This window comes from Nothoprocta perdicaria, unplaced genomic scaffold (genome assembly GCF_003342845.1).
Source record: "Nothoprocta perdicaria isolate Ctin4 unplaced genomic scaffold, notPer1 scaffold_180, whole genome shotgun sequence".
NCBI lineage: Eukaryota > Metazoa > Chordata > Aves > Tinamiformes > Tinamidae > Nothoprocta > Nothoprocta perdicaria.
The window spans coordinates 1288537-1314670 of record NW_020454983.1 but is presented as its reverse complement, the minus strand read 5'-3'; the positions used below and the strand labels follow the sequence as shown (position 1 = coordinate 1314670).

The 26134-nt window shown below is 37.7% G+C and overlaps 1 protein-coding gene across 1 annotated transcript in view; it reads right to left on the bottom strand.

The window, feature by feature from the left end:
• The window catches only part of DLG5 (discs large MAGUK scaffold protein 5), a 57171-nt gene that overhangs the window by 10775 nt on the left and 20262 nt on the right, over positions 1-26134 (bottom strand). Inside the window, exons 5-22 of the mRNA XM_026036581.1 lie at positions 24313-24572; positions 21126-21438; positions 18299-18529; positions 17168-17352; positions 16198-16323; positions 15106-15238; positions 12420-12547; positions 11595-11770; positions 10949-11052; positions 10322-10414; positions 8445-9464; positions 6991-7129; positions 5985-6129; positions 5411-5532; positions 4833-4922; positions 3880-4048; positions 930-1007; positions 113-275 (exon numbers count right to left, since the gene is read on the bottom strand). Of these exons, the coding sequence (XP_025892366.1) occupies positions 113-275; positions 930-1007; positions 3880-4048; positions 4833-4922; positions 5411-5532; positions 5985-6129; positions 6991-7129; positions 8445-9464; positions 10322-10414; positions 10949-11052; positions 11595-11770; positions 12420-12547; positions 15106-15238; positions 16198-16323; positions 17168-17352; positions 18299-18529; positions 21126-21438; positions 24313-24572 (3675 nt within the window). The remainder of the gene's footprint in view (positions 1-112; positions 276-929; positions 1008-3879; positions 4049-4832; positions 4923-5410; positions 5533-5984; positions 6130-6990; positions 7130-8444; positions 9465-10321; positions 10415-10948; positions 11053-11594; positions 11771-12419; positions 12548-15105; positions 15239-16197; positions 16324-17167; positions 17353-18298; positions 18530-21125; positions 21439-24312; positions 24573-26134) is intronic.

The following is a 26134-nucleotide window of genomic DNA, read 5'->3' as shown; positions in this document are numbered from 1 at the left end:
AGCCTTGACATTTCTCAAAGCACACCAGCTTCTGCAAGCAACTCTTTTAGAGGAAAGCAGCTCTGGTGGGGCTATCTGATCCGAGGCATCGAGATAATAAAGCAGCACTTACCTCCAGCAGCTGATCGCCATACTCCAGGCCAGCCTGATGGGCAATGCTCCCTGCTGTTACTTTAGACACAAATATTCCACCGTTTTCTCCGCTCACAATGGAAATCCCTAGTGGCTCTGAACCCTTCTGCACTTTAACATGACGTGGCTCTTCCATGTAGGGCCTTTWAATGGAGATAGTTAAAACTGATTGGAACAAAACGGCACTGGGACCATAACAATGTCACAGTCACATGCACTACTCAACATCTTGATGAATTATAACACTAAAACACGTTCAAACAGTTGCTTAAAATCTTGTACAACCAGTTGTTGTAAAGGCATTCCTTAAACACCATGCAATGTATAATGGCATAACCAAACATATATCAGTACAAAACAGCATTAAAAGGTTATAATAAATGTGATCTATAAATAGCATGGCAGTGAAGTTGGTAGATAAGAAGCTTCCGGGTCCATATTATATCCAAGTAATTTAGGTACTGCATATAATATGCAACTTACAAACCATATTCCAGAGAGGTATATGACAGTTATAAAGGCTGGGAGACTTTATTGCCAGAGAAAATAAACATCATGAACGATACGGTGGTAAACCAAAAAACAACACGTAAGATCAGATTTTCTATTTGTATGCGGGGAAACATAAATTAGTAATGAAAATTACGCAGTTGCAAACTCAAGCCATTAAGACAGCAGTTTGCATGGTAGCATTACAATTACCATGCAAATTTTTTCACAAGGAAATTATCCAAACATGTAAAACAGCACCAAGTGCGCAATACTGCTTGAGAAGGACAACCTTATATGAGGCCAACCTCAAACTCCTTAGTGATGAGAACCTAGGCCTAGGAGCCACAGGGATTCTCAGAAAAGACCTATTACGGAACAGATATCTGAAAGATGCAGAAGATTTGAGATGAAAAGGACACTTAAAAAGACACAGCAGTAACAGACACTAACAAGCACAACAACTAGGTTATACAGAAGTAAAGAGCTCAGTTCCCCYCCCCATCCCCAAGTTCCCTTCCTTGGGGGATACTTGTCTCATTCACTGCTCTGAGCAGTGGTTGAAACCTCCAGCAAGACCAACAAGCTTCTCTCAGCCTGTCCCAGAGAGCAGCCAGTCTGCACTTGACCCGAGACAAGCTGCAAACTACCATGGGCCTCCTGATGTGTGAAGCTTAGAACTTGCTGCAGAGCAGCCAATGCTCAGAGCTGAGCTAGCTCTGCATGGARAAACGTCACCAATGTGGGCACGTTGTGAGAGTAGTGCTGGCAAAACAGGACATAATTTCCTAACGCTTCATCCTGCTACGTGGACATGCCTCAAGTTGTGCAGACTGCTTAAACTACTCGAGTCACGCTCTCTATATACAGCCCACGTGAGTTAACCGGACTTCAATTACTGATACCAGAGCCAGGCAGGGTGGGGAAGGGCCAAGTCGGGGTTACCTTGGCAAGGGTGCAATGAGAAGGGCTCGGGGCAACAACAACGCACAGCAAGGAAGGGGCATCATTTCACAAGTGATGTTTATTGCTGCAGTCTCTGGAGGTAGCCACCGACAGCCTCACCTAGTACGGGGCTACCACTTCCCCAGGTTTCCAATGTAAACCAAAGCCTACTTGGTGTTCTTGGTGTTTCTTTTTTTTTTTTTTTTTTTTTTTTAGTATGACATTCAACTGTGCTAACTCACAGAAAACTTCAAGTTAGGAGTGCATATATATACATACACACACCCCCCCGCCATATAAATAAGAACACACATAGGCACATACACATATATTTTCTGTTTTGATAATGTAAACCATGCTAAAGGTAAAAGTATATTTCATACCACAATGTGGTAACTTGCTATGTGGCAAAAATATAATTACTAAACCTTTTAACCTTATTAAAATCTAAGTTACACCTTCATGTTCTCTATCTGTCATAACTTCTGCTTTCTAACTATCTACATTGGGCATATGCTTTTTTTTTTTTTTGTGTTGAAATGACAGGGTAAATCAAGCATATAAAAACTACAAAGGATTGTGTCTTGGGGTTCTAAGTAAGCTCAAAATTAATGGCAATTGGTAAAGCATATAGTAGAGAATCAATAAAAAAGTAAAATAGAACGGCAACTTTTGAAAAGGTACCTCACTTGATAAGAGGTCTTATTAAAAAATCAAGTGAGCATCCTTTCCTTCAACATTTAGAGAGCACCTGACAGATTAACCAAACATAAATTAGAAAAAAGCTCTAACATTTTTTTATTTAAATTTCTCTTCCTAAAAATCAACAGAACAGCATGTTTTGAGGGGAGCATGTTGCTTACAGTAACTGGGGAAAAGCCAAATAATTTACTTTTATTCTGAGAGAAAAACAGGGAGTAGAAAGACCAAATAACGATTTAAAATGCTTAACTCAGCTTAAATCTTTTTGTTAAGACATTTACTTTAGCCAAATGATTGGTAAAGCTTTTTTTTGAGCTTGTAATGTTATTCTTTTCAAATGATCCTAAATATGACCAGCAAGAGCCAAATACCTCAAATACCCATCTTTTGAACATCATTAGTGAAAATTGTGTTATTTGCCAAAGATAAGCAAATATATCTTACASTAATGTGTGTCAAAACTAGCATTTCTAGTAGAATGCTTGACATGATTTGTCAGGTGAAAAAGGAAAAATTCCAATTTTGAATTCACACTGTAGATGTACATTTATATGAAAACACAAATTGAGTACATGCAGCATGAAAGTTACACTCAAGTCAAGAAASAAAGTCCAGAGAACTCTCTACATTCCCTTTCATGGTAATGCCGTGCTTCATACCCAATATAAACTTAATGTCACTACAATAACTTTGTTACCAATTGCTCAACAAGACAGAAGGTTCATGTAGCATTTTATGAATAAGCAAACTTGGAGTATAGAATATCCTTATTACTTTATCTTTCACATTTTTATGGTCAGATCCTTCAGAACATTAAGTGCCTGTATATAAATCAGGCAATATAGACGGCTTCTGAAGACCACACGAATGTAATGACTCCAACAGATGACAGTTTCTTTACACTACTAGAATCGCATGCAGCATTCGAGTAAAAAGGCTGATTCAGATTTTGTGTCTGACACAAGTTCAAGCAACTGTTCCATGTATACTGCCTATCCAGGTTATGATACATGAAACCAAATAAAAAACTAAATAAAACCCACAYATTCTGCTAACATCTACGTACTTTATGTCACAGCTAGCAGTAGTCCCCAGAGTCAAAGGGATTAGTCACAGCCATAAAACTGGTCTATACATACGCACACGCTTCTCCTGCACAGTTACACTTTCATTTTACTTATGTGATCTAGCTAAACTGAATCCAAGGAACACTTTRCAATACTAGGGCAGGTGATCATTGACTACCAGAAGTTACTACATGTTCGTAACGCTTGTTTTTCTAGAGTACCAAACAAGCCTGATATAAATACTGATCTGAAGTAACTCATCTGAAAGGGAGTACTCCAGTTTAGAGTGCTTGTATKTGGTGTAGCCATTCATGTAATAGGAAAAAATAAAACCCTTATGAATTCCTTAGTTGTCTAAACTCAAAACTTGTAGGTTCTGGAGGCAAAAAACATCTACATTTCTTATATATTTTGTTAAAAGAGTAAAATATCATTAMGAATATATCTCTGCTCATACATTTTTGTCACTAAAATCAACTGTTTACACTCCTTCCATGCACAAATAATTCTGATACATTTGTACTGAACAATGTGGGGMCCTTACCTATCTTTTCTACGTTCTCCAACAGAAACCGGGCTAATAGAAATCCTAGGTAACGTGGAAAGGGAATTCTGAGATTGGCTGCTGGCAAAGGAAGAGGTTTCCAAGTTCAGTGGTGACTGTGGAGGAGTTATCAGGCTGGGACTGCTACATTCTGAGTGAGATAAGGAGCCTAGGGAGAAAAAAAAAGAAAAAAAAATCAGAGTTGTGAGCATCGTGCAGCTCCTACACTTTTGGGAGTTATGACACATAATGAAAGATGCACCATATATATTTGACATGTCAGAAGAACTCCTAATGGTATATTTTACTCTCTCACTGCATAAGAACTTAGGGAGACTATCCTCCTAACTTCAGTAACTAAATTTAGACAGTGCAAGTTGACTGTCATTAATATCACATGTAATGTTACATTTGCCCAGTTAGCAGAAGTGCTGCCTATAATACCCTATGGCTACAGAACACCCAAACAGTGGCACAGAACAGCTGCTACTTMCTGTAATCAAAGTCTAGATTCTGCAGCTCCCTAGTACTTGCACTATTCTACTGAAGTGCTAGCATTTTTGTTACATTTCAAAATATAACTTACAATCCAGACTGCAATATTATGCAAAAAATAATATTTAGTTAAAAAAAAAATAAAAAAGTACAAGCCATTTCACTGTTAAGCATTTAAGATACCATTCCAGGAAAAAATTAAAACTGTACAACACACAGCAATGCTTACTATTTTAGTGGATTTTTTTTTCTAGTGTGTCATATCCTAGAATCAACTAACCGAAAAATCATCTTCCATTACATTTTTTTTCTCTCCTTTTTAAGGGAAAATATATATATTCTAACCTTCATAAAGTTATCAAATTCTTAAAATTTTGGTGAAGCTGGATTCTAACACAAGGGCTTTGGAGTGCCAATATTAAAAGCATTAGAAAGATGGTGTATTATGAACGATTTACCTCTGTCAGAGCCCACGACGGACCTTGGATATCTTGGTGTTAAAGGGATCTTAATTCGTTCTGTCCTGTATTGCAAGTTACTTGAAGAACCTATTTTACAACAAGATGATGYAGCAAATGAACATATTTAAGAGCAGCTACACTGAACAAGACAATAGATTTAGATTCTACCTCTTTCATGACCATCAAACATGGTTTCTGAATTTACGTAGAAGCCTTCAGAATTGGAAATACTGTCTATACCATTTCTAGTAAATTGTCTCTGTATTCACCTCCATTTTAAGAAACCTCAGAAGCACTCTCATCTTTATAACKGTGCTTTGTAACAACAGCAGATATCAAAAGGAGAATTCTGCATTCCTCACATCCAGCATTTCAGAGAGATTCTCAAGRTAGAAATCAACCTGGATTCTCCCAAAGAAAACCTTTTGCAACTAAGCCAGATAAAATTAAGCAAAGTAATAGAAGAAGCCTTTTAGACTTTGCTAATATGTACATAAACAAGGAGTTGTCCATTTAATCCATTTATTATTTGTCTCAAACACGTAGAAGTCATGAAAGATAGAAAACYTGCTTACCAAGTCTTGCACTGGATGGTAGTGAGTTTGAGCCATGAGATGCTCGTGTGCGTGAATTTTCAGAGTATTCATTGGAGTGTTTATGACTTAAGTCCAGACTTAAGCGACCTTGATGCTGGGCACTACATTCAAAGCAAGGGAGACAGCAACGGTTATGACTAGGCAATGTATCTCAGCAAACAGYAAATAAGCAAAAAAAATCCACCACTTTATGAATTAAGCTAAGTGAGAAGGAGAAAAATAAAGTGCTTAAAAACAGGAAAGACTTCACTTATTGCAAAAGAAAACCAACTAAACATTAGTTAATTCAAAAAGTTCTTTATCTACACTAGTCAGTGAAATAGCAGGGAAATGCAAGCTATAAAACACTGAAAGACATGAAAGCAGTCGGCACATCACCTCTGTAATAACAGTAATGAGATCCCAGGGTAAAAAAAGCACAAGTGCGTGCACACACACACACACACACACACACACACAACTGTTTTATTGGGAAGTGGATAAACTAGCAGAAACTACTCCACCTTAATGTCTTTAGAAACAAAAATCTAAGGGCATAAAAATTTCAAGACACCTGGGATGCAGATGCTGATGGCATATTTGGCTGGCAACTGATGGGCAGTTGTTGGTGTGGACTCTATGGCTCCAAGCTGTATAGATTGGATTTCTCATGACAGCAGTTACTGCAGGGCATGGTGCTAAGCTTCTTGGTACAGTACCTATTCAGAAGTGATAAAGAGAGTTAACAACATTATTAGAATACATCTAAGTTACAGAAGATAAAAATGGTTATACAATTTGATATTATTATGTATTATAATATAGTCACATGGAAGCACATATACCTATAAGAATAGATTAGCAAATACATCCATGTGGTTCAATATCGTTTAAGTAGTATATGCACATTTAAAAGCTGGACTGTAATTTCATAATGACTCGGGGATGAAGTGAATAACTTGGACTAAAGAAAACAAACAAGACTATTCAGGGTATATTATCAAATGCATCGGGACCTAAAAAACTCTCTCTGTCTTCTAGTCTCAAACATTTTTATTCAGCAACGACATTTATGTCTTTCAATCATCAAGACAGGAAAGCAAAATTTTATTTGCTATTTGAACAGAATGCAGCTAAAACTATCCTTATTTTTAAACTATCCTTATTTTTCTGCTGGCTCACAGACTTCTAGGCATGACCGATGGCTTTAAATAATATTGTCATGTTTATTTATGAAACTATTTATACAAGCTTTTCATTTAAGTACATTTACCTTTCAGTACTCAAAAGTCTGCTTGACCAATTTCTTCTTAAATCAAATAGCAAGAACTTGTTCACATATTGGGAAGTACAAGTATATTGTCCATATAGTATGATTAGGTTATCATGCAATTAAGAGTTCAAAGAATGAAGTAAAATACAGYCCCTTCTCAAAAAGAAATAACTAATACTTTTTCTATCATCATTAAATGAGAAAAAAAAAAAGCATGTACTAAGTGAGAAGAGCAGAAGTATTTGATTTGAGCCAAGAGAGGCAGTCTGACATGCCAACTCTTGTCACCCAAATGACCACCTCCTACCTGCTGCCATGGCTCCAGCATACAAGGAGGGGGGCACGAAGCCATCGCTGTGCCTGGCGGAGCGCTTGGGTGAGTACGGGGCCCACTCCTGAACGTCCGGAGACAGATGCTCCTCGCTTGCTGGAGTAAACTTCTGCACCTAAAAACAAACAAAACCCATTGAAATTATAGACAGATAGAGATGTAGAGAAAAGAAACTAACCCAAACTCTTACCATAGCAATGCTTGCTAYACCTTTGCTTTACCTTCCAACACTGCTAACCACTTCTATCCCTCTGCTTTAGGCCAGTTTTCAACCTACCTGATCGGCTTTCCTTTTTTTTTTTCCCCCCCTAAGGAAATTCACTTCTAAAAAATTTGCCTGTTGTTCTCTTGTTCTACAGTGCATGGCCCCAAATCCTACATCAGCTATTCCTAATTAATTAGTTATTCCTGTATTCCTTCTAAAACTCRGTGTACTGAGTGGGGTTGTGCAGTACCATCAGGCCCCATAAACACGACACTACACTTAAGAGTGATTATACTCAAGCAAAAAAAAAAAAAAAACCACACTTTTTCAAGCTTAATATTACAGTTGGAAAAATATTTTCTATTTTATATATGAAAACAGATCATCAAATTTATAATTTGCTCCAGCTGGTGAGCACMTCTGATATGGTGGATATGAAACTACGCTATTTATTATGCCACTTGGTATTATTTAGRCAGCTGAACAGATGAGCTGCACAGTGTATCCTACTCTAGGAACAAATAACCCACAGTCTTCCTAGTGGCATCCTTTATTCACATACTCTGCCCTAACAGAGCATTTCAAGCCATATTCTCATACCAAAAGGCACTTTCAAGTCATTCTCACAAACGGTCTATATATACAGCGTAACATACCAATCATCTTGGGAACCCTAGGTTACCTTCACAGAGCTATTTCAGCATGAAGACTGACCAGGCAGGTGAGCAACCTCTTTCTAGTAATCAGGTAAGAGGAGTCAGGCAACCCATCTCATTTCTTAAAATCAAAGCAGTCCCTATTTTTGGCTTTTCTGAAGGTGTCTCTCGCCATTTTCTTTTTGATTTTTGCATCCTTAAAAAAAAAAAAAGTCCTTGAACTTTCACTAAGGAGCACTAAAATCCCAACCATGGCTACTAAGCAGATCCCTATTCTTCCGTTTGGTGGCTACTCCCACCCTACTTACTACTGCAACTCTGTGAATTGCGTTTGTATTTTGTGATAGCAAAAAATGACAATTTTGCCTGGCTGCCCAGTTTGGGATGGCATCTCTAGAGACCTGGATTTTCAGARTGAGCCAAGCTTCTCCCTTTGTGGTAAAAAGACGGGCACTCAAAACGAGAATTTACTGCTGAAATATTTAAATGTCTGGCTTCATGSTTCAAGTCCCTTCTGAAAATTCTTATTCAAGTTTCTGGTCTTAGGCTTCGAAATATCAAACTTATACCTGAAGTGCAGGATTTGGAATGGACATAGGGGTCATTCTATGCCTCAAAGCTGGGGCTGATTTTGGTCTTGGTCTTTTTATTTCTGGCTCTTCAACTCTTTGAAAGCCAATGTCATCTTCACAGGATTTCCTTGAAGAGAGATGAGTGCAGTCAATTCCCTCCTCCCGATAATAATGTCCGGCATTCCTACCGCGCCCCTTGAGGGTAGCAGAGTCCTGTTTAAGTGCCAAGGAAATTGGGGCTTGGGCAGGGGCTGGGCTGGTGGGTGGTGATCCAGTTGTTACAGTAGACTCTGAGGCAGAACTTGTCTGCTGTTTATGCTTAAATTTGATAGAGTCACTTCTCTTAGGAGGAGTTGGAGGAGTGGAAGCCACTTCAGTTTTGGATGGCTGAGGTGAATGGCCTGTCACCTGATTAGGAGAAAGATACTCCAGTTTGGGAGGAGTTGGTGGTCTTTTGAAGGTATCAGGGTCAAAAATGGATTTCCTTTGTTTTGGCTTTTTATACACAGAGAACTTGTCCGTTTCTGCTGTTGAGATATTAACCACTACTTTTGGCCAGGTGCCACCACTATGTTTAGCTCCATGTCCTTTGTCGAATACGGTCTCTACCATCACGCAGTCGGCTCCTGCAGCTTCATAGGGCAGCCTCCTGCTGTCCAAGTCAACAACTCCATAGCCTCGGTCCCCGTATGCCTCTGGATTGAAGGAGTTCAGACTGTGTTCTGAGTTACTGTGGCAACTGTGGACTGTATTCCTGCGAGAGTCAGCTTGCAATGTGTTGTTAGGGAAAGGTTTGTGATCGCAAAACGAACCACTGCCCTGATCACTCTGGACCTTTTTGCCATCCATGATGTCTGGACTGAAAATGTCAGTCTGCGTTGAGCTGTTGAGCTTCAAGTTTCTTTTATTTTGGGCTTGTACTTCTGATGTGTGAACTCTACAATTGGATATTTTTTCTGATTCCTTCAGGTTTTCAAATATATTCTGGCCGCTCCAAGACGAACTTTGCGGAAAAATCTAAAACAAAGAAAACCAATTGATTACCTTATTATCACAGCTGATTTCTGTTTCATACAAGGCATGTTCTCAGTCTCCTTAATTTACAGATCCCTGAATATAAACAGATACAGCTGGAAATAGCTTAATAAAAATCTTGCAGATTCAAGGCATAGATGATTAGATAAATTCAAGCTGAGAAATACTTCCTACAACACTGGAAAACAATTTCAGAAGAGCAACTCCACACAGTGGCAGGAGCACAGAACTGACAGCAAAGGGATCTGAAGGGATCTGGGTTCCACTTCTACTACTAAGTGATGCTGACAAAATGATGCATCAGGGTCTGTTTTCCCTCATGAATTTTTAAGAAACTAAAAAGATGAAAGGTAAGTTCCCTGAAGCTGGAATTATTACTCACCAAGCCTGTGGCTTTTTTTTTGGAAATCAGTGAGCTTGCGAGAGGGAACCTTGTGCTTAAGCTGTCAAAGGCAGAGCTCAGTTTTCTGTGCAACTCCCTCCTGACGAAGAGCAAACCTTTGTGTAGTCAGGAGGAGTTTAATTTTTCATGCACAGACAACTGCTGCAGCTGTGCTGCARAAATGCATGACAAAGCTAGGAGAAATTCCATATAATCAGGAGACAAATGGCAAAGAAGCAGGAGTAAAGAATATATTTCATCTTTATCAGATGTCAAATAGTCTTCCTTTGTAAAAAAGAACTACCAAATACATGAGAAGTGCAGTGCATCCAGAGAAAGTGTTGCTTTCAGCAGATACTTTTTCATAGTAATAGATTACTTCTGATGATCTTGTCACTTTGTGAATAGGTTTGTATAACTTGAAGAAAATACTGCCAATTTAGCCTCTCCTACTCACCTTCATCAGTGACAGGGTAAGGGAATCCCTACAATTCCGTAGCAAAGATTCACATTCAGTCAGTGACTTGTTATCCAGTGCAATGCCATTGATCTATTAATACACACACAAAAAACATAGTAGACATCCATAAAACAATAGTAGCAGGTGGGGAACATCTTAAGGTGAAGGTGGTATCTCCAAGACAACCAAAACCCTAGTTAGTGCTCTATTTAAATCAAGGTTTCAATATACCTATCAGTTCTGGTTGGTCTTGCCCTGTCACTTTACCCACATCCACCTCAAGAACATCTCTGCTTTGTTACAGTATACAGTTTATTTCTATAATCTTTCTTTTTACTAGCAATACCATTTAACCATACTTCTATTCCAGTGCATACTGCATTAGCCTTTATTAATTCATATATCTACAGTAATTAGCTTCCCTTCAAGGCAGTACCAAAGTCAGATGCTTGAAGATTACAAACATATACAGGAAAAAATTTCCTCCAAACGATGACACCTGTGATGATCATAAGCTAACTGTATTCAAAAGACTGAGTGAACTGAAAAGTCTGAAATTCTAAAGAGCAATATGTTTGAGAGAACTTGCAGTGAAGAAATTTCAGAGGCATTCTTAAGACTTACAGCAATTATTCTGTCCCCCACAGCAAGGGATCCCTCTTTGGCAGCTGGGCTTCCAGGTACAACAGCAGCAACAAATATTCCATTTTCTAGACTGACTCCACTATCTGAAATTCAGTAAATTCAAGTTTACTCCTACAATTCAAATCAATTATTTTCAAATAWTTACACATCTGACACGGCTATGTGAGAAAGAAATCCAACAACTCAAGTCAACCAGTCTCTTAATATCTTTTATATCTTTTTAAATAAGATATATTTTTATCTTACCTTATAAATAAGATATATTTTATTTAAATAAAATATATCTTAATATCTTTTTAAATAAATGAGAAATCAGCATAAAAAAATTAAGTTTCAAGTACCCTGGAACTTAATATAAAAATACAGACTCAGAGGCTTTACACTCCCCAAAACACTTCGGACAAATGGCTAACTAGAAATAAATATGAAATAAAAAAAMCCCTGTATTTATGGAATAAATCTACCATCACCATTTTAGTCTGCTAAAAGAAACTAATGAAAAWCCCTCTTTAGAGGGTAACAACAGTTTAAGTTGGAGTTAAACAAACTCAAAACATATACCTTTATATCCATGCCATTTTTGACCAAAGATGAAACATTTATATGCAACATTCAGACCCATTACCTTTCTGTCCAGAAACATTGATGTGAAGAGGTGTTATCACGCGCCCACCTAAGGACTTCCTTCTTCGAACCACCATGTTAATAACTCCTCCTCCATTTAGCACAGCTTTTATTACTTGCTTTTTATCCTTATTAGTAAGATCCACATCATTTATCTTCAGCAGCCAATCGTTCACTCTGGCAGACACAGAACGAGATCAGCATTAATCACATACCTGCCTGGACACAACAGATGAGCTGTTCTCAAGAGGGATGTAACACTGCTGGAAATACCTCAAAATACTAATCCTAAATTATCTGAACTTCTCCCCTCCTGAAGAAGCAGAAAACAGCTAGGAAGCTAAGTGAAGATCAGGACTCCTAAGTCTGCACTTCTATAGTGAAGTATATCCCACTCAGCTGACTGATCACTGCTCTGCTCATTTAAAAGCGACTAATTTGACAGACTGGTTTGATAAAAAAAATCTCTTATTGACACTGAGAAAAGAAATTGTTTTCTAATTATCCCACACACTGTCCTCCTCTTTTTCACCGAAAATGAGGTCATCCTCACATCCTTCCCAAAATGTAAGCAAAAAAGGCTTCTAGTTGGAAGGGTAAAAAGAGAGAAAACAAAACCTATATGAACCATTTCCAACACTGGTGACTTTCTGAAACATTTCTAGATACTGTTCGTCTCAGAGCAATCTCCCAGTCAACACGAAAAAGCTACCTGCAACCAGCAGGAAAATGGAGCTTCACAAATGGAAACACCAAAAGCTCCATAGGTTCCTGTTTAATTTACTCCAATGAAGCAGAAGAAACATGTTCCAGAGTTGCCCCCTACCTCAATCGACCATCAGCAATACTTCCTTTGTCCACTTTGGTAACGAAGATGCCGCAGTCTCCAGGGAGGTAGGGTTCATTCACACCTTCGGCCACATCAAAACCAAGCGCTTTCAAATCCATATCATCCTAAGAAACAGGACTTAGTGATTAAACTGCAACGGCAGCAGTTGTGCCTCTCTGTTAACAAGAGGCCTTACTGCATGCTTGTACTATGCCCTTGCATTTACGTGGTATCTGTTCTACGCAAGTTCTTGTATTTTGTAAAGTCCCAATTCCATTAGATATTAGGTCTTGTGCTGTATCAAAAGATATTTTTTTTTCCCGTCACAGATTTAGGCTGAAATAATGCATAAGGAGAACTTCACAGAACAGAAATGGGAGAGAGAGTTAAGACAACATGCATAACCTGTTTTAAGTCATGATATTGGATGTTACAGTGTAACGAGAGAACTACAATACCTCAGACATGTCCTAAAGAACAGGCATTGCTCGGGGAAAAAAGAACAAGTAACTTTAAAGGTAAGAAAACAGCATTGTGTCTTGGTGAAGCATTCACAAAGAATTCAGCTTGATATGGCTAGAGATCAGAGATAAACAGGAACACAAGCTCTACATTATGGAGGTCTTAAATATAGAAYAGAAATGATATTCTGCTAATACTGGCACAAACCAGATAACCCTGGGTGAAAAAAGGGCTAAACACCTTAAACAAATCAGTCATTAAACCAAACTGGGAAATGTTAGTTTAGTCTTTCTTTTGGTAAATGGGATGGTCACTATAAACAGCGACTACACATTTATATGTTCTTGTTATTTTCAATTTCAAATTGTACACACAAAAATAAGTGTTGGTGAACAATTCAGTGTGCTGAAGGGAGATGGTACTCAAAACTTAAATTCTAACAGGCAAAAAAATGCATGGAGCTTGCATCCTAAAACAATAGGAAAAGATCATGCTTATAAAGAATGGTTCTAGACATGATTTGATGAATAATCCCCTTAAAATAGGCATAACAAAAACTCTTGAGGGAATGCAAAATAAGACTGACAAAAGCAGCACAGCAAGTATGTGAAATTATGAAAATTTAACTGAAAGAGAGCTGATCTAAATTTTATAGAATTTTATAGTATTTTTTAAAAATACTGAAATTAATCATGATTATTTTAAATACTCTAAGTAAAAAGTTGATAGGAAAAGAACGAATCCACCACAATAAAAGATGGCATGCAGATGAATACATCTCCGCACAGCCTCAAACCTAAGTGGATACTACTTTGCTCAGTTTTGAGCTGAGTTATTATGTAGAACAGAAGCATAAAACCCTTTTATTTTTGCATCGGCTCACTGTTCAAACATAGTGGACTCAGTCTTCATCCCAGAATTCAAATGCTAGTATGTCAACAACAATTTCTCTGTAGGTCTATCAAAGTTGGCACACTATTATCAGTATAGTTTGATAACATCATTTATAACCCTTATAGTGAGGAAAGCATATTTAATTGACCTAGTAATATGAAGTGCATAGAGTTTATCTCAAACATTTAAAACAAATTTTCAAGTAAAAAAAATAACCAAATAAGCATATGTGAATGGAAAATTAATCTGGATTCAATGTTGTTTATTGAAGGCACTGCATATGCTAGAAACAGCTACTTTCCCAAATAAGCACTAACTTGACATTTCCCTTATCTATTAAAATGGAGTAAATAGCCATGTATGAAATACAAACAGAAAAATCAGCAGGTGAGAAAAGGGATGAAAAAGTTAATGCATTCACAATCCTGGCAAGAATCTACAGGCAGTAATCCTGAAGGATCACTATTAGCACCTATTTATTCTAGTCAAAAATTAACTTCGAATAAAACACAGCAATGTCTTTGACTGAATGGTCTGAACACAGATCAGAAGGGCAGAAAAATGATCACTGTATTACAGTAATAAAAGATTTATACTGCCAACTTGATCRTTCAGAAGTCAGCAAGTAACTGTCATGTGTGTGGAAAATCTCACAAATGAAGGAGGATCTGGAAGATCACCTGTGTTCTACAACGCCCCAAATGACTACCTGCAGTGTGATGTATCAACCAAAACTATCAAGTGGAAACATGTACAAGGCTGGCATTCAAACCAGGGAAATACAAATTACTTAACTAGAATGAAGAAAAATAAAACCCAATGGAGAAATGTTATACCACGGTAAGAAAAATAGCAGCCAAAATAGAAAAAAGATCTTTATGAAAAAGTTTGACTGTTTTATGTGGAATTAAGTGATTTGCCTGTGAGAGCACAGTACTAAGCTCCAGTGTCAGTGTTTCCATTCGGTCTTAGCTTTCTGCTGCCTTAGGACTGCCATTTTTTGATGAATCACTTGAATTTTAAGAACACTTATCAAAACATTATATTCGCACATAGACCCAAGTAACTTGCAAGCTCAAATGATCTTTTATTTATACTTAAGACAAGGACAAAGCCTGCGTGCAATGATTTAGTTTTTTTGAATTATTTCTCCATGATATGGTACTTACTTCAAGTATGTTTGCGGTTCCTAGCATAACAGAAATAGAGAATTATGATTACACAGATTAAACAGTACCATTTTTATCATATATAGTATTAGGTGCATTATAATTAGCTGTAAGACAATCCAATATTTAAGATGAGAGAGTTAGTTTCTTTGACTTACTCTATCTTTTTCAAATTCTACCACTTCTGTTTCCCACTCCAGAGAGTCCGTATCTATGGCCGAGTCATGGGAACTATGGGCCATTAACTGACGAAACCTGGCCTCCTTTTCCAACTGATTCTCCATCTTCTCTCTAGGGAATGAAAACAGCTTTTCATAAATAGCCCTTTTTACTAAAAGTATGTATAATAGCGAATATGTTGAATGTAACATGTAATGTAATTATACATTATATGTTGAAATATAAGTACAGTGTTATCTCCAAGAGATCCTTGTATTTTATTTTGCAACTCAAAAATGCAGGCTGTGATAAAAGTTTGCTCTAGTCTTCCATYCTTCCAATATCCTGGGCTGTTCTCAAATAGACTTGCTTTCTAAATATTGTGCTAACTTCTTACATGTTTTTGYACTTTTTTTTTAGACACGTTTAAATTGCACAACTAGGTTCCTAAACTGCTGTCATAAAAAACATTTTACCCTTCGACAAGCTGCTTGAGAATACTCAGGACAAGCGGAACATGGTAAATACAAAACTTTTCTGCAACCCATAAAGACCATGTGTGATGGATAATTTCTTTAGCATAGAATCACAGAATGGTTAAGGTTGGAAGGGACCTGAGAGGTCATCTAGTCCAACCCCCCTGCTCATGCAGGGTCACCTCGAGCATGTGGCACAGGGCTGCGTCCAAGCGGGTTTTAAAGATCTCCAAAGGAGACTCCACAACCTCCCTGGGCAGCCTGTTCCAGTGCTCTGTCACCCTCACTGTCAAGAAGTGTTTCCTCAAGTTCCTGTGGAACTTTTGGTGCCTCAAAACATTTTTTGGTGCCTTCATAAAACAGTGAGAACATATTTGGGATGTACTAAACTGCTGTTAATCTGACTGCAATCCTGTATTGCATCAGGATTTCTCCCCAGTGCATGGGCTTGGGTAGTAACTAAAAAAAATAAGTGGTGCTTCAATACACAAAYTCCTGAATGCCTGCTGTTCATAGCCCCAGTGGCATACGGTTCACTCATGGACACAGGTAACAGAGCAAAATTTCAGATTTGTTAACAATTCCATGTGCAGTTTGGTCATTTCTATAACATACTTCAGTTCCTTCAGCTCACGCACAGCATCATTTTTCTGCTTTCTCATATCATCCAGATTGCGAAGAGCTTCGGCCAAGTCGCTTACAGCCCGATCTCGTTCCCTCCTCAAGTTGTCACACAAAGTCCTTCAAAAGAAAAACAAGTTTAGACAAAATTACTTAAAAYTGTACTTAAGTAACAGACCAGTTTTACCACATTGCACTTCTCAATGCAATAAAAAGCAGTTTCAAAAGACTTCTGACAAAAAAAATGTGCTTATTAAACAAGTTTCTTTTAACTTGGAAATTAGTAATTCGGCCTTCTAAGACGAGCTTCCAACTAAGGACGTTTGAGCACTGAAGGAGCTACACTAACAAATTAGTCATCTCCGGACACTGCTGTAGAATTCTAATACTTTCTTTTGTCATCCTTATGAGTAAATAGAGTATTACTTATGCTAGGTAGATGCATTACAGCAAGTTTGTCAAGGTAACCATCTTCTTTCTTCATCCATTTGCAAAACTTGATTTTTACTTACATTTTAGGCTAGATGGAAAAAAAATAATCATGTAATCTCTTTTGTACCTTCCTTTYATTCAACAGCAAATATGCTGGATATTTTATGTCAAGGTCCACACACAGATATGAGCTATTTTCAGGACTATGACTAAATTAGAACTAAGCACATCGCACCTAATAAGAAGGCATAAATTGTTCTTATCAAGCTGGAAGGCTCTTAAGTAGTATTTTTCAGAGGCACGTCGTGTGGATGAAAACACAAAATAACCAATGTTTTAGAACATTTCCTCAGCATTAAAAACCAATACATATACCCTGTGTATTCAGCATATACACACTATGTGATTTAACCAATTCAGAAGTTGCAACAGATTGAAAGAAGTGCTAGCAAAATCCATCCCATTCTATGATTACATTAAATGCACAAGTGTGCACACATGAATATACACAGAGCATCTACAGTTTGCTTACCGTATACTCTCTCTTTCTGCAACAATCTTATCCCGCTCTTGAAAGGCCCAGTCTCTCCTGCACTTGGCTACTTCTGCTTCCTGGACGGCTTCCTTCAGTTCTTGGGACATGGCCTCATATTGCTTCCGAAGCATTTCAATTTCTTTGTTTGCTCTTTCTATGTCTAGGGTAGCAGAATCTTGTATCTGGGAGTTAAAAATAAATAAATAAATAGGCAACTCTTTTAAATAGAATTTTCACGTATGCACATTAGCCTTTGCAATATGTTTACTACCTGAAGTACAAAACTCTCATTTTTTTCCATTAAAATTTCCACTTGCTCAAGAAAACTAAAACAGCAACATGGATAACAAAGCAACAAACAAACAAAATGCTCTGCTGTAACGTCTCACTCAAAGTAAAGTTGTGGGAGCACAACCTACATGAATAACAACTCTCACTTGTAAATAATATCAGCATACTTTATTTTAGACAGCATGCTTATATCCTGTTCTGCTTAGCAGACAGGAGAAAAACAATAAAAATACATTTAAAGATATTCTATTGCAAGTAGTCACAGTACAGATTTCTTGCACTAGAATACATAACATGGGACAGAGATGCATATGTTTACAAGGCAGATGGGTGACTCCAAGTTCCTAATTTCTAAAGCAGAGCCAGAATTACAAAAACTCCAAAACTTCCAAAAAACTTTTGGTTAAACAATTCTGAACTTAGATAATAAATATGTCTGTTCTCAAATTAACTCGACATTCTCTGTTTTGAACAAAACAGATGACAGCAACACAGATATACAGGCAATACAGTATGACGTGCACCAAACAAGAGTACAGCCCATCACAAAGATCCTGAAAAAGTGTGGTTGGCTTCAATTACATAAACCTCAAAATGACTTCAAAGTTTACTAAACATGAGGTTTGAATGCATGTTTTTAAGATATGAATGTATGTTTAACAATAAAAAGTATTTGTACTGTCAGGATAAGCACACTTAAAAAGGTTCTTACCTCTAACTGGGACCCATTGACACCAGGTTTCTATTCTGACCTCAACATTCAACCAGACCTCTAACTCGCCTTATGAGAAAAAAATGAGGCTAAGGATGTAAAGACCTTTAAGAAACTCGCAATACCTGACGAGCTTGGTAATATTCCCGTAGTAGATGGTCTCTCTGGATGATGGCTTCTGTTCTCTCTTTCCTGGCAACATCTCTTTCTTCCTTCACCGTCTCGATATCCTTGCAAGCTTGATCAAGTTCCTTCTGAGCCTCAGCTTTGTCCTTCACTTCATGACAATATTTTTCCAGCAACTCATTCCTCTCACAAATGGCTCGATCCCGTTCCACTAGAGCTGAGTTTAGCTCCTAAGACAAAATCCATTTTTGGCATTATGTTAGGTACAGAAGGAAAAAGCTCATCTTACTGAGTACATGTGACACCTTAAGAACCTGCAGAGTTTACCACTGATGTTCTGTATAATGGGAGCCTAATGAACTGGGTTTACAGTTTGTACATTCTTGCATCATGTGCATTACATATGTGATTTGTGCATTCCCTGATGGACATGGAATAGAGTTATTTTACACAATTGTTTAGGACTGGTGGTAAAATGTATTTTAATACTCTCCTCTAAGAAATAAGGCATTAACAYGCTAAATTTCAGGCCAGGACTCTGGATGGTGGTCCAACCACCTAAATCTTATYCAGCCAAACACTACAAAAAGGTCCTCCTATGTACAGACAACTCTAACTCTTGATGTTTGGATTTGGAAAAGATTGCTAAAGACAACCATCATCTGAAAAGCAGGAAAAGATCCAAATGTGTAAAAGACATCTTGTCAAAAGCCAACTCCTACTTTACTCTGCAGTCTGCAAGGAATAAAAATGAGCATTTAGAGCATGAAAGACAACTGCATTTTGGTATACTAACATCATGCTTCCTGAGTTATGACATCTAATTAGGGCTAGTATTACTGTTGTGTGCCTGTATTAAACAGAATTTTCTGCTGGAAGTAAGTACGAGAATTAATGATTCACTTTGTGAATTTTAAATATAACAGTGTGTCCCGATTACTAGAGCACTCAAGATATTTGAGTGCTTTTTAAAAAGACTGAAGCTTTTAGTTATATTAGCAAAGAGATTGCTAGTTCATCGATGAGAACACGTTTCAGTATGAAAAGGAATGTTTTGTGTGGCWGGACTACAGTTTGCATATAAAGTGCATTCAAATGAATGTACACAAAACTTAAACCACGGCATTAAATCCAAGATGYAGGAGAAGACAAAACGTCACTATATCAAGGCAGAGAGAAAACTTTCAGCAATCCATTACATGAAAAAACTTAAAACACTTGAAGATGATGGAGAATGCTTGAGAATGATGGAAAAGATGGAGAAAAAAACAGGTATTGTTACAAGAYTGCAGCACATTTCATCATTTTCAACACAACTAWCTGAGTATGCACAGTCTTTGCCTTTGGCAGTCCAAGTAAAACGCTATTCCTGTCTTTTGACATCTGCACCAAAATATGGCATGACACAAACAAGGTGCTGTTTTATGGCCATTAGAATAAAYACTGTTTCAAAATACAACAGTGCTTTGGTTTGAAGAGCTGTTCTCAATTAGTGAAGTACCAGCAGATCATCTTTGTCTAGATAGAGGGTTTCTCTTGCCATTGGAGTTGATAATGGACTGTACCAACATGAAAGCCATGTTTATTAACACTGTCTGCCTCTGCATCATTCAAAATAACTTTCTATTTTGCACTAAGCGGCTCCTTAAAATCCCARGTCTGCAACACTGTGGTCCAAATCCTTGCTGAAAAGTTACACTGCACACTTGAAAAAAAGGAAATTTCCATCCTGCAGCTGTTACTTGGAAACTTGCTAATAAAACCATAAGCCTAGTAACCAAAATGTTACCTCTGCTARCATTTAAATTAAAAACTAAACTCTAATTTTACTTGGTCCTCCATATTAGCTCATCTTAATTCCAGTAAAATCAATGGTAAAAGTCACAAGCTTGGTGACTTAATGGTTTAAATGCAAGTAGAATAGGTTTGAAACAGATGTATTAAAACCTTACTCATTGCAGAGACTAAATCACTTAGCTGGCAAGCACGCAGGGTTGAAAGCTTTGAATCTTTAAAGCCAGAAGTGATTTAAAAAAATACTAGCACCATATGTCAAACCACATTATGTGCCTGAACAGTCATGTAGTTTAAACAAAGCTCCCCAGCTTAATAATTATTCATGAAGGCTATTTTGTTCAGTTGTAATGCTACAAAAAAAGTAAACTGAGATTTACATGCAAAGAAATACATTTGCTTAATCTATTTCATACTAAAATAAGTATTTGCAAACAAAAGACTCAAGTGGATGAATTCAGCTGAAATCAATCTGAGCAGCAAGCTGCATTATATATACTGTTTTGATGTAGACTCTCAGGATGTAAACTTGTTAAGAAGAAATTGCTGAAGGATACAAAGTTCTGGCTTAACACATGTTCTATAAAGCACATCTCAGGTGTAGYGAAAAACTTAAAAATATCTTTGTTAACCTCAAAAAAGGCAGAAAGAATGCAAACAASTAAGGTAAAACCTTCAGATAAACACAGGTTTTACATAAATGCTTGAGAATTTACTTTATCGTGTAACTKAGGTCATACTGGATAGTGGTTCTCATGGTGGTTAAAAATTAAAAATAATGAATATTTAGAGCTATGTTCTTGCAGAGGCCACTACCTGAACAAGCATTAAGGACTGACTCAAYTCAGGGAGGATTTATGATGTGCAGCATAAAGGCAAGAACAAACTTAATCTGACAGGTACCCTATTAAAACACACAGGCGTAATATTTGATAGCAGAGACTGCTTTACATGGATTTTCCTATTTGCATCTGATTCTCAAGGCAGTGTTAGGCACTGGCTGCCTTCCCCACCAGAACACAAAGTTAGTACCTGTCTCAAAGCTTCCATCTCTTCACTGGCCACTCGCTTCTCAGAGGACGTGTTCTTCAGCTTGGACTCTGCAACCTCCAGCTCTGTTTGAAGCTTATCTACCTCTTTGATGACTTGATCTCTCTCGCTCATTATGAGGCGATATTCGCTGAAAACCGAGTCCCGCTCTTCCTTGTACTTCTCTGCATCCTTGGTTGCTTTCAGCTGCATCGTTTTGAACCTGGTCACCTCTGACTGCAGTCGCTCCATCTCTCTCTGCAGCTCTTTGTTTTGGGTTGTGGCATTGCTTAGCTCCTGCTGGACTGACTCAAACCTAAAAACAAGTGGAAAAGTCAACAAAATACTTATTCTCCGTTTTCCTTCTTCATACAGTAAGGATTTGGCTGGACAATCAAAGCTATCCATCAGTACACAATACAGCTGCAGAGAACATCTCAGACACTGTATGCCAAGTGCTGCAGAATAAAARAAGATTATTATTATATAATTGATTGATAACAGACTGAAGTGTCAACGTGCAGAAAAAAGAAGGTCTACTTGAGAAAACAACAATTCAGAATAAATTTTGCTATTCAAAGTAGACTTCTATTAAATTAATGAATAAGGAACACAGAAATACAGCCATCATTTAATAGTAYGGCCTCAGCCTGATCTATTGTGTTGAGTTTTAAGCATCTTAAAAGGCATTCCTTCTCCCCTCATTTTAACATGYGAGGCAAAAAGGAAAACAAATCTAGAAATTAGAACAAAAAGCCAAGAACAACTCAAATATGACAACACAGGCGAAAGACAAAGACTGGACAGGTTACTGAAGGGGGAGAAAATGGGGCTATAAATGCCAAACCAGTGCAACTAGAACAGGTAATGCAGACATTCCTATTCATTTCCATCAACAGGGCACCCAATAAAACTCAATTGTAGAATAGTTTAAACTGTCTATATCTATTTTTAAAAGGTAACACATTGAAACAACATGTACTTTAGCTAGAGCACCTAAACGTATGTCATGATTCAATGCCCCTAAACCTCTAGCATATTCCATTCCTCCCTCACACAGGTGCACTTCATACAGCTTACAGGTGATTTCTGGTTGATCCAGCATGCTGAGAACACACAGTAAACTCACTACAATTCTTCTGAGTAAATTGCTTCTACTGTAAACTTATTTTTGCTTTATGTAACTGGGACTATGAAAATAAGAAAATATTACAGGAGAGCTCTAAGTATATACCCAAAATCTTGGAGACACCTTGAGAAATGCAACCTTGCTGCCATGCAGGAACTCAACCTCATTTGCAAATTATTCAGGAAACAGAGCAGGGGATATGGTGGAAGAGGGAAAGGGAAAGATATTTAAGGCAATGTCTGCCAAAAAAAGGCAAAAAAGCCATTAAGAAACAAGTAAAAAGTATAGTGTATGAAGAAAAAAACATGGCATTTAGGAAAGCAAAGTGTTTAATTTTTTCACTTTTTCATCTTTAAGCTACAGGTTCATTAAATCTTAAGTTCGGAAAACTAAATTTTGAGAAATATACACAACTGAAACAGTTTTAAAAGGTAGGACTCGGTAATCACCCATATTAATGCATGCTTAGTTGTCAAGACACCATATAAAACATAATACAGATTGAACTGCTGTAACTGGAAACCATTAAAAAGAGCTCAGAAAGAAATTTATGGCTCTATGATTAGATCTGTGATTGACGGGAACAAGGATATTTCTCTTGAAATTCTTAAGACCAATGTTTGTTGAATACTGAAGCATAACCAACATCTTGCACAACAGCTCTTGCTTAACAACCTTTATTTCTACTTGAGGGCTCACAGCAGTTATAAATTATTAACCTTGAAAAGACTAATTTAAGTGTCAGGACATTATGCAAATCCCCTGCCATGGATGACAAATTTAAATAAAGCTTAGAGTATAAAATCATAATTCCTCTTAAGAAGATTAAGAAGGGGGGCCTGCAGGAAAAGGCCATAATACACGTGTCAGGCTTGCGAGTGTCATGCTTTGAGCACAGCTCTAGGGCTTGTCACATGTTAGACTTCCTCCCAGTTTCAGGAACCCAGTCAGGAACCATTTTTAGGTTACATAACTACACTCCGAGAACTTTTTAAATTCAGGCTTATGCATACTATAAATGTGTTTATTATTATCCTTTTTATTATTATATGCTTTATTATTTATTACCTGTGTATTAAATGTGTTTATTATTATCTATTTCGGTATTGAAAAATACTAGAGACCTATGAATGCTTAAGTAAATATTTGCTTTTGGCTGCAAGAGCTACATGATTATCCCTAACGTATAGCCATGAGAACATTCCCARCGCACCCACGGGCACTTTTCCTCATGCCTATGAGCATTCCTCCTACCCCTGACTGGTAACTACGTAGGCCTAGCATCAAGCAGAAGCACAGAGAGACTGAGTAGGAGTAGGAAATAACTCTGATTCAGCTGCTGGTGGCAGCCATGCAATGAGGGGCTTCACAGCCAAGCGAGGCACAACCATCCCAGAAACTTGGATGCCCACCTGCAGCACTAGCTCCGAAGCTGCAATCCAAGGGCCACAACAGCTTGTTGCACGYTGCAGAGCAGCTGCATTTGTTTTACACCCTTTGGGAAAAAACATGCTTTCCCACATATTTTTTCCAGGAAAATATACATGGCTACATATGTAAGGAAACAAAAACACATGTATATTTATAGATACATACATGCATGTGTGTGGGTTTTGTGCTCCTCCTCGCCCATAGAGGAGTTCATTGCTTGGAACGCTATGCTTGGTTTGGAACACTACATCTGAGGCTTAACAAAACTTTGGGTGTATATTCAGCCTGTGCCTACAATTAACAATAAACATAGCTCAAAAGACAGAATATCCCTTTCTCACACAACCTAAGTAGTGGCTAAATTCCTCAAATGATTTCCAATTATTTCCAAAATCTCTTTCACAAGGAAAAGAGATTGCCTCCTATACCAATCTGTCTCACACCTTCTAGCCTCTTCTAAAATATCTAACATAAAAGAAAGCGTTTTTACCCATGACACTAAGATAATACATGATAAAGACACATAAAAACTGGGAAAATATTAGTGATACAACCACAGAGAACATAAACTATAACAGAACAGTTGCTGTCTTCACAGCATATCTGAAAGGTACCAAAACCCAATTATACCTTCTGAGGGAAGAGGAATATTGCTGCTGGAAATGTATTGCTGTGTCCCTCTGCTTCATTAGCATGTCAATCTGCTTCTGAAGTCGTCTATTCTCCTCCTCAGCCTGTTCTAGTCGGCTAAGATCGGTATTGTGACTTGCTATCTTCTCATTGTACCGCTTCCTTAATGCRTCATAGTCCTTCTTCACTCCCTCTAGTTTGTCCATTGCTGTATCATAGAGTTTATTTAATATCTCTGATGACCCGTTTTGCTTCATAACCTTTAAAAAACAAAAAAGCCTTTGATAAGTCTCAGTTGTCAAAATAGGAATACACATCTTTTCACCTCTCACAAAGGTGTACAAAAATCACTGGAAACTTGCTACTGTGTGGTGACAAATCACTTAGGTTGCTCTTTAAATGCAGGTTTCCTTTGAGGCTGAACAAACAGTACTAAGCCAATGCAATGATAAAATACATATCCAAAAGATTCTCACTTCCAAACAAATAAAACTCATAATGCCAAGAACTGTATTATTAAACAAAGTTTTTATTCATTCCCTTTACTGCTACTCATCTGTAGAATGTTAATGGAAAAAATGGTTTATCACATCTTAAGCGCACAAGTTGATGAAAATCCCTTTAAGGCTGATTTTGCTACCAGCAGTTTACTAAACCTAGATTTTCTTCACAGTTCTTTGTAGGTATTAGTTATTTGAAGACCAAGATATCAGTAATTTGGGAAACCACCACAAGGTGGCACTCAGGACAGACGGTCTATATTCTCTGTGAACAATTCGGAGAGACCAAAAGCTGCATGTTATTACACACACACRGGCATATACTTGAACATTCTGTAAGATATTTCATGCACAGGATCATGTTTCAAAAGCTAAAGCAAAATATTAACAGGAAAAGAAAAACACAGTGAAGCATGAATAAACTCTATGCCATACCTTAAGTTTCAAACTAATACCCATTGATGTAAGAATACATTGCTTAACTAAGACTGSTGAGTGACCAGCAGTGGCAACAGAAATCTCTAGAGAACTTACACAAATGCAGTTTTCTCCTCTCCAGAGGCCAAAATCTGTGCCCCTCAAGGGAGGTCTCCCCCCTTTTCAAAGGGTGCTCATTTTCTAAGTTTCTTTTCTTTCAGTGAAATTTGCACTTGAAACAGTGGGAAAAAACAAGAGGTTTGATATAGAGCAGTGCAGAAATGCACATGGTCTTAACGTTAYGCTACCAAGAGCGATTGCTCTTACGCTGGACACAGCTGCATCCCTAGCAAACGGGGAAAAAAAGAGAAAGTTGGAAGATGAAAAACGTACAGAACAAAACATGTGAGCAACACAGAAAAATGAAASAAAAAGCATTGCAACTGCCATCCACAGATCAAACCAACTTCAACTACCAGGAGGGTTTTCCTTGTGCCAGCTACGGCAAAGTTGTGATGGCACAAGTTCAACACAKCCCACGAAGTGAAAAGAAGCTGAAGATTATTTTCCCTGCCAAACACGTTCACATTACCAGTAGTTTCAGGTTTCACTGGCTCCTCATCGTCTTTAGCTTCTTATTCAGCCTAAAAATCTCGTTGTGAGCACAGGAGAGCCTGGTGACTGCGGACCAAAAGGAGCTGCCACCACTTGGAGACCACCAGCTGTTCTAAGACCTGCACCCGGAGCAGGACACATTCACACTACGATGCCGCTTYGGGCCATTTCAGCTAAGTGGTTAAATGTATCCTTATTCAAGGACACGCTGCTCTTCTGTACTTCTTAAGTATGTAAGTGTATGTCAAATGTAAGTATACGTCATTTTATACCTCCTCAAAAGTGTTCTT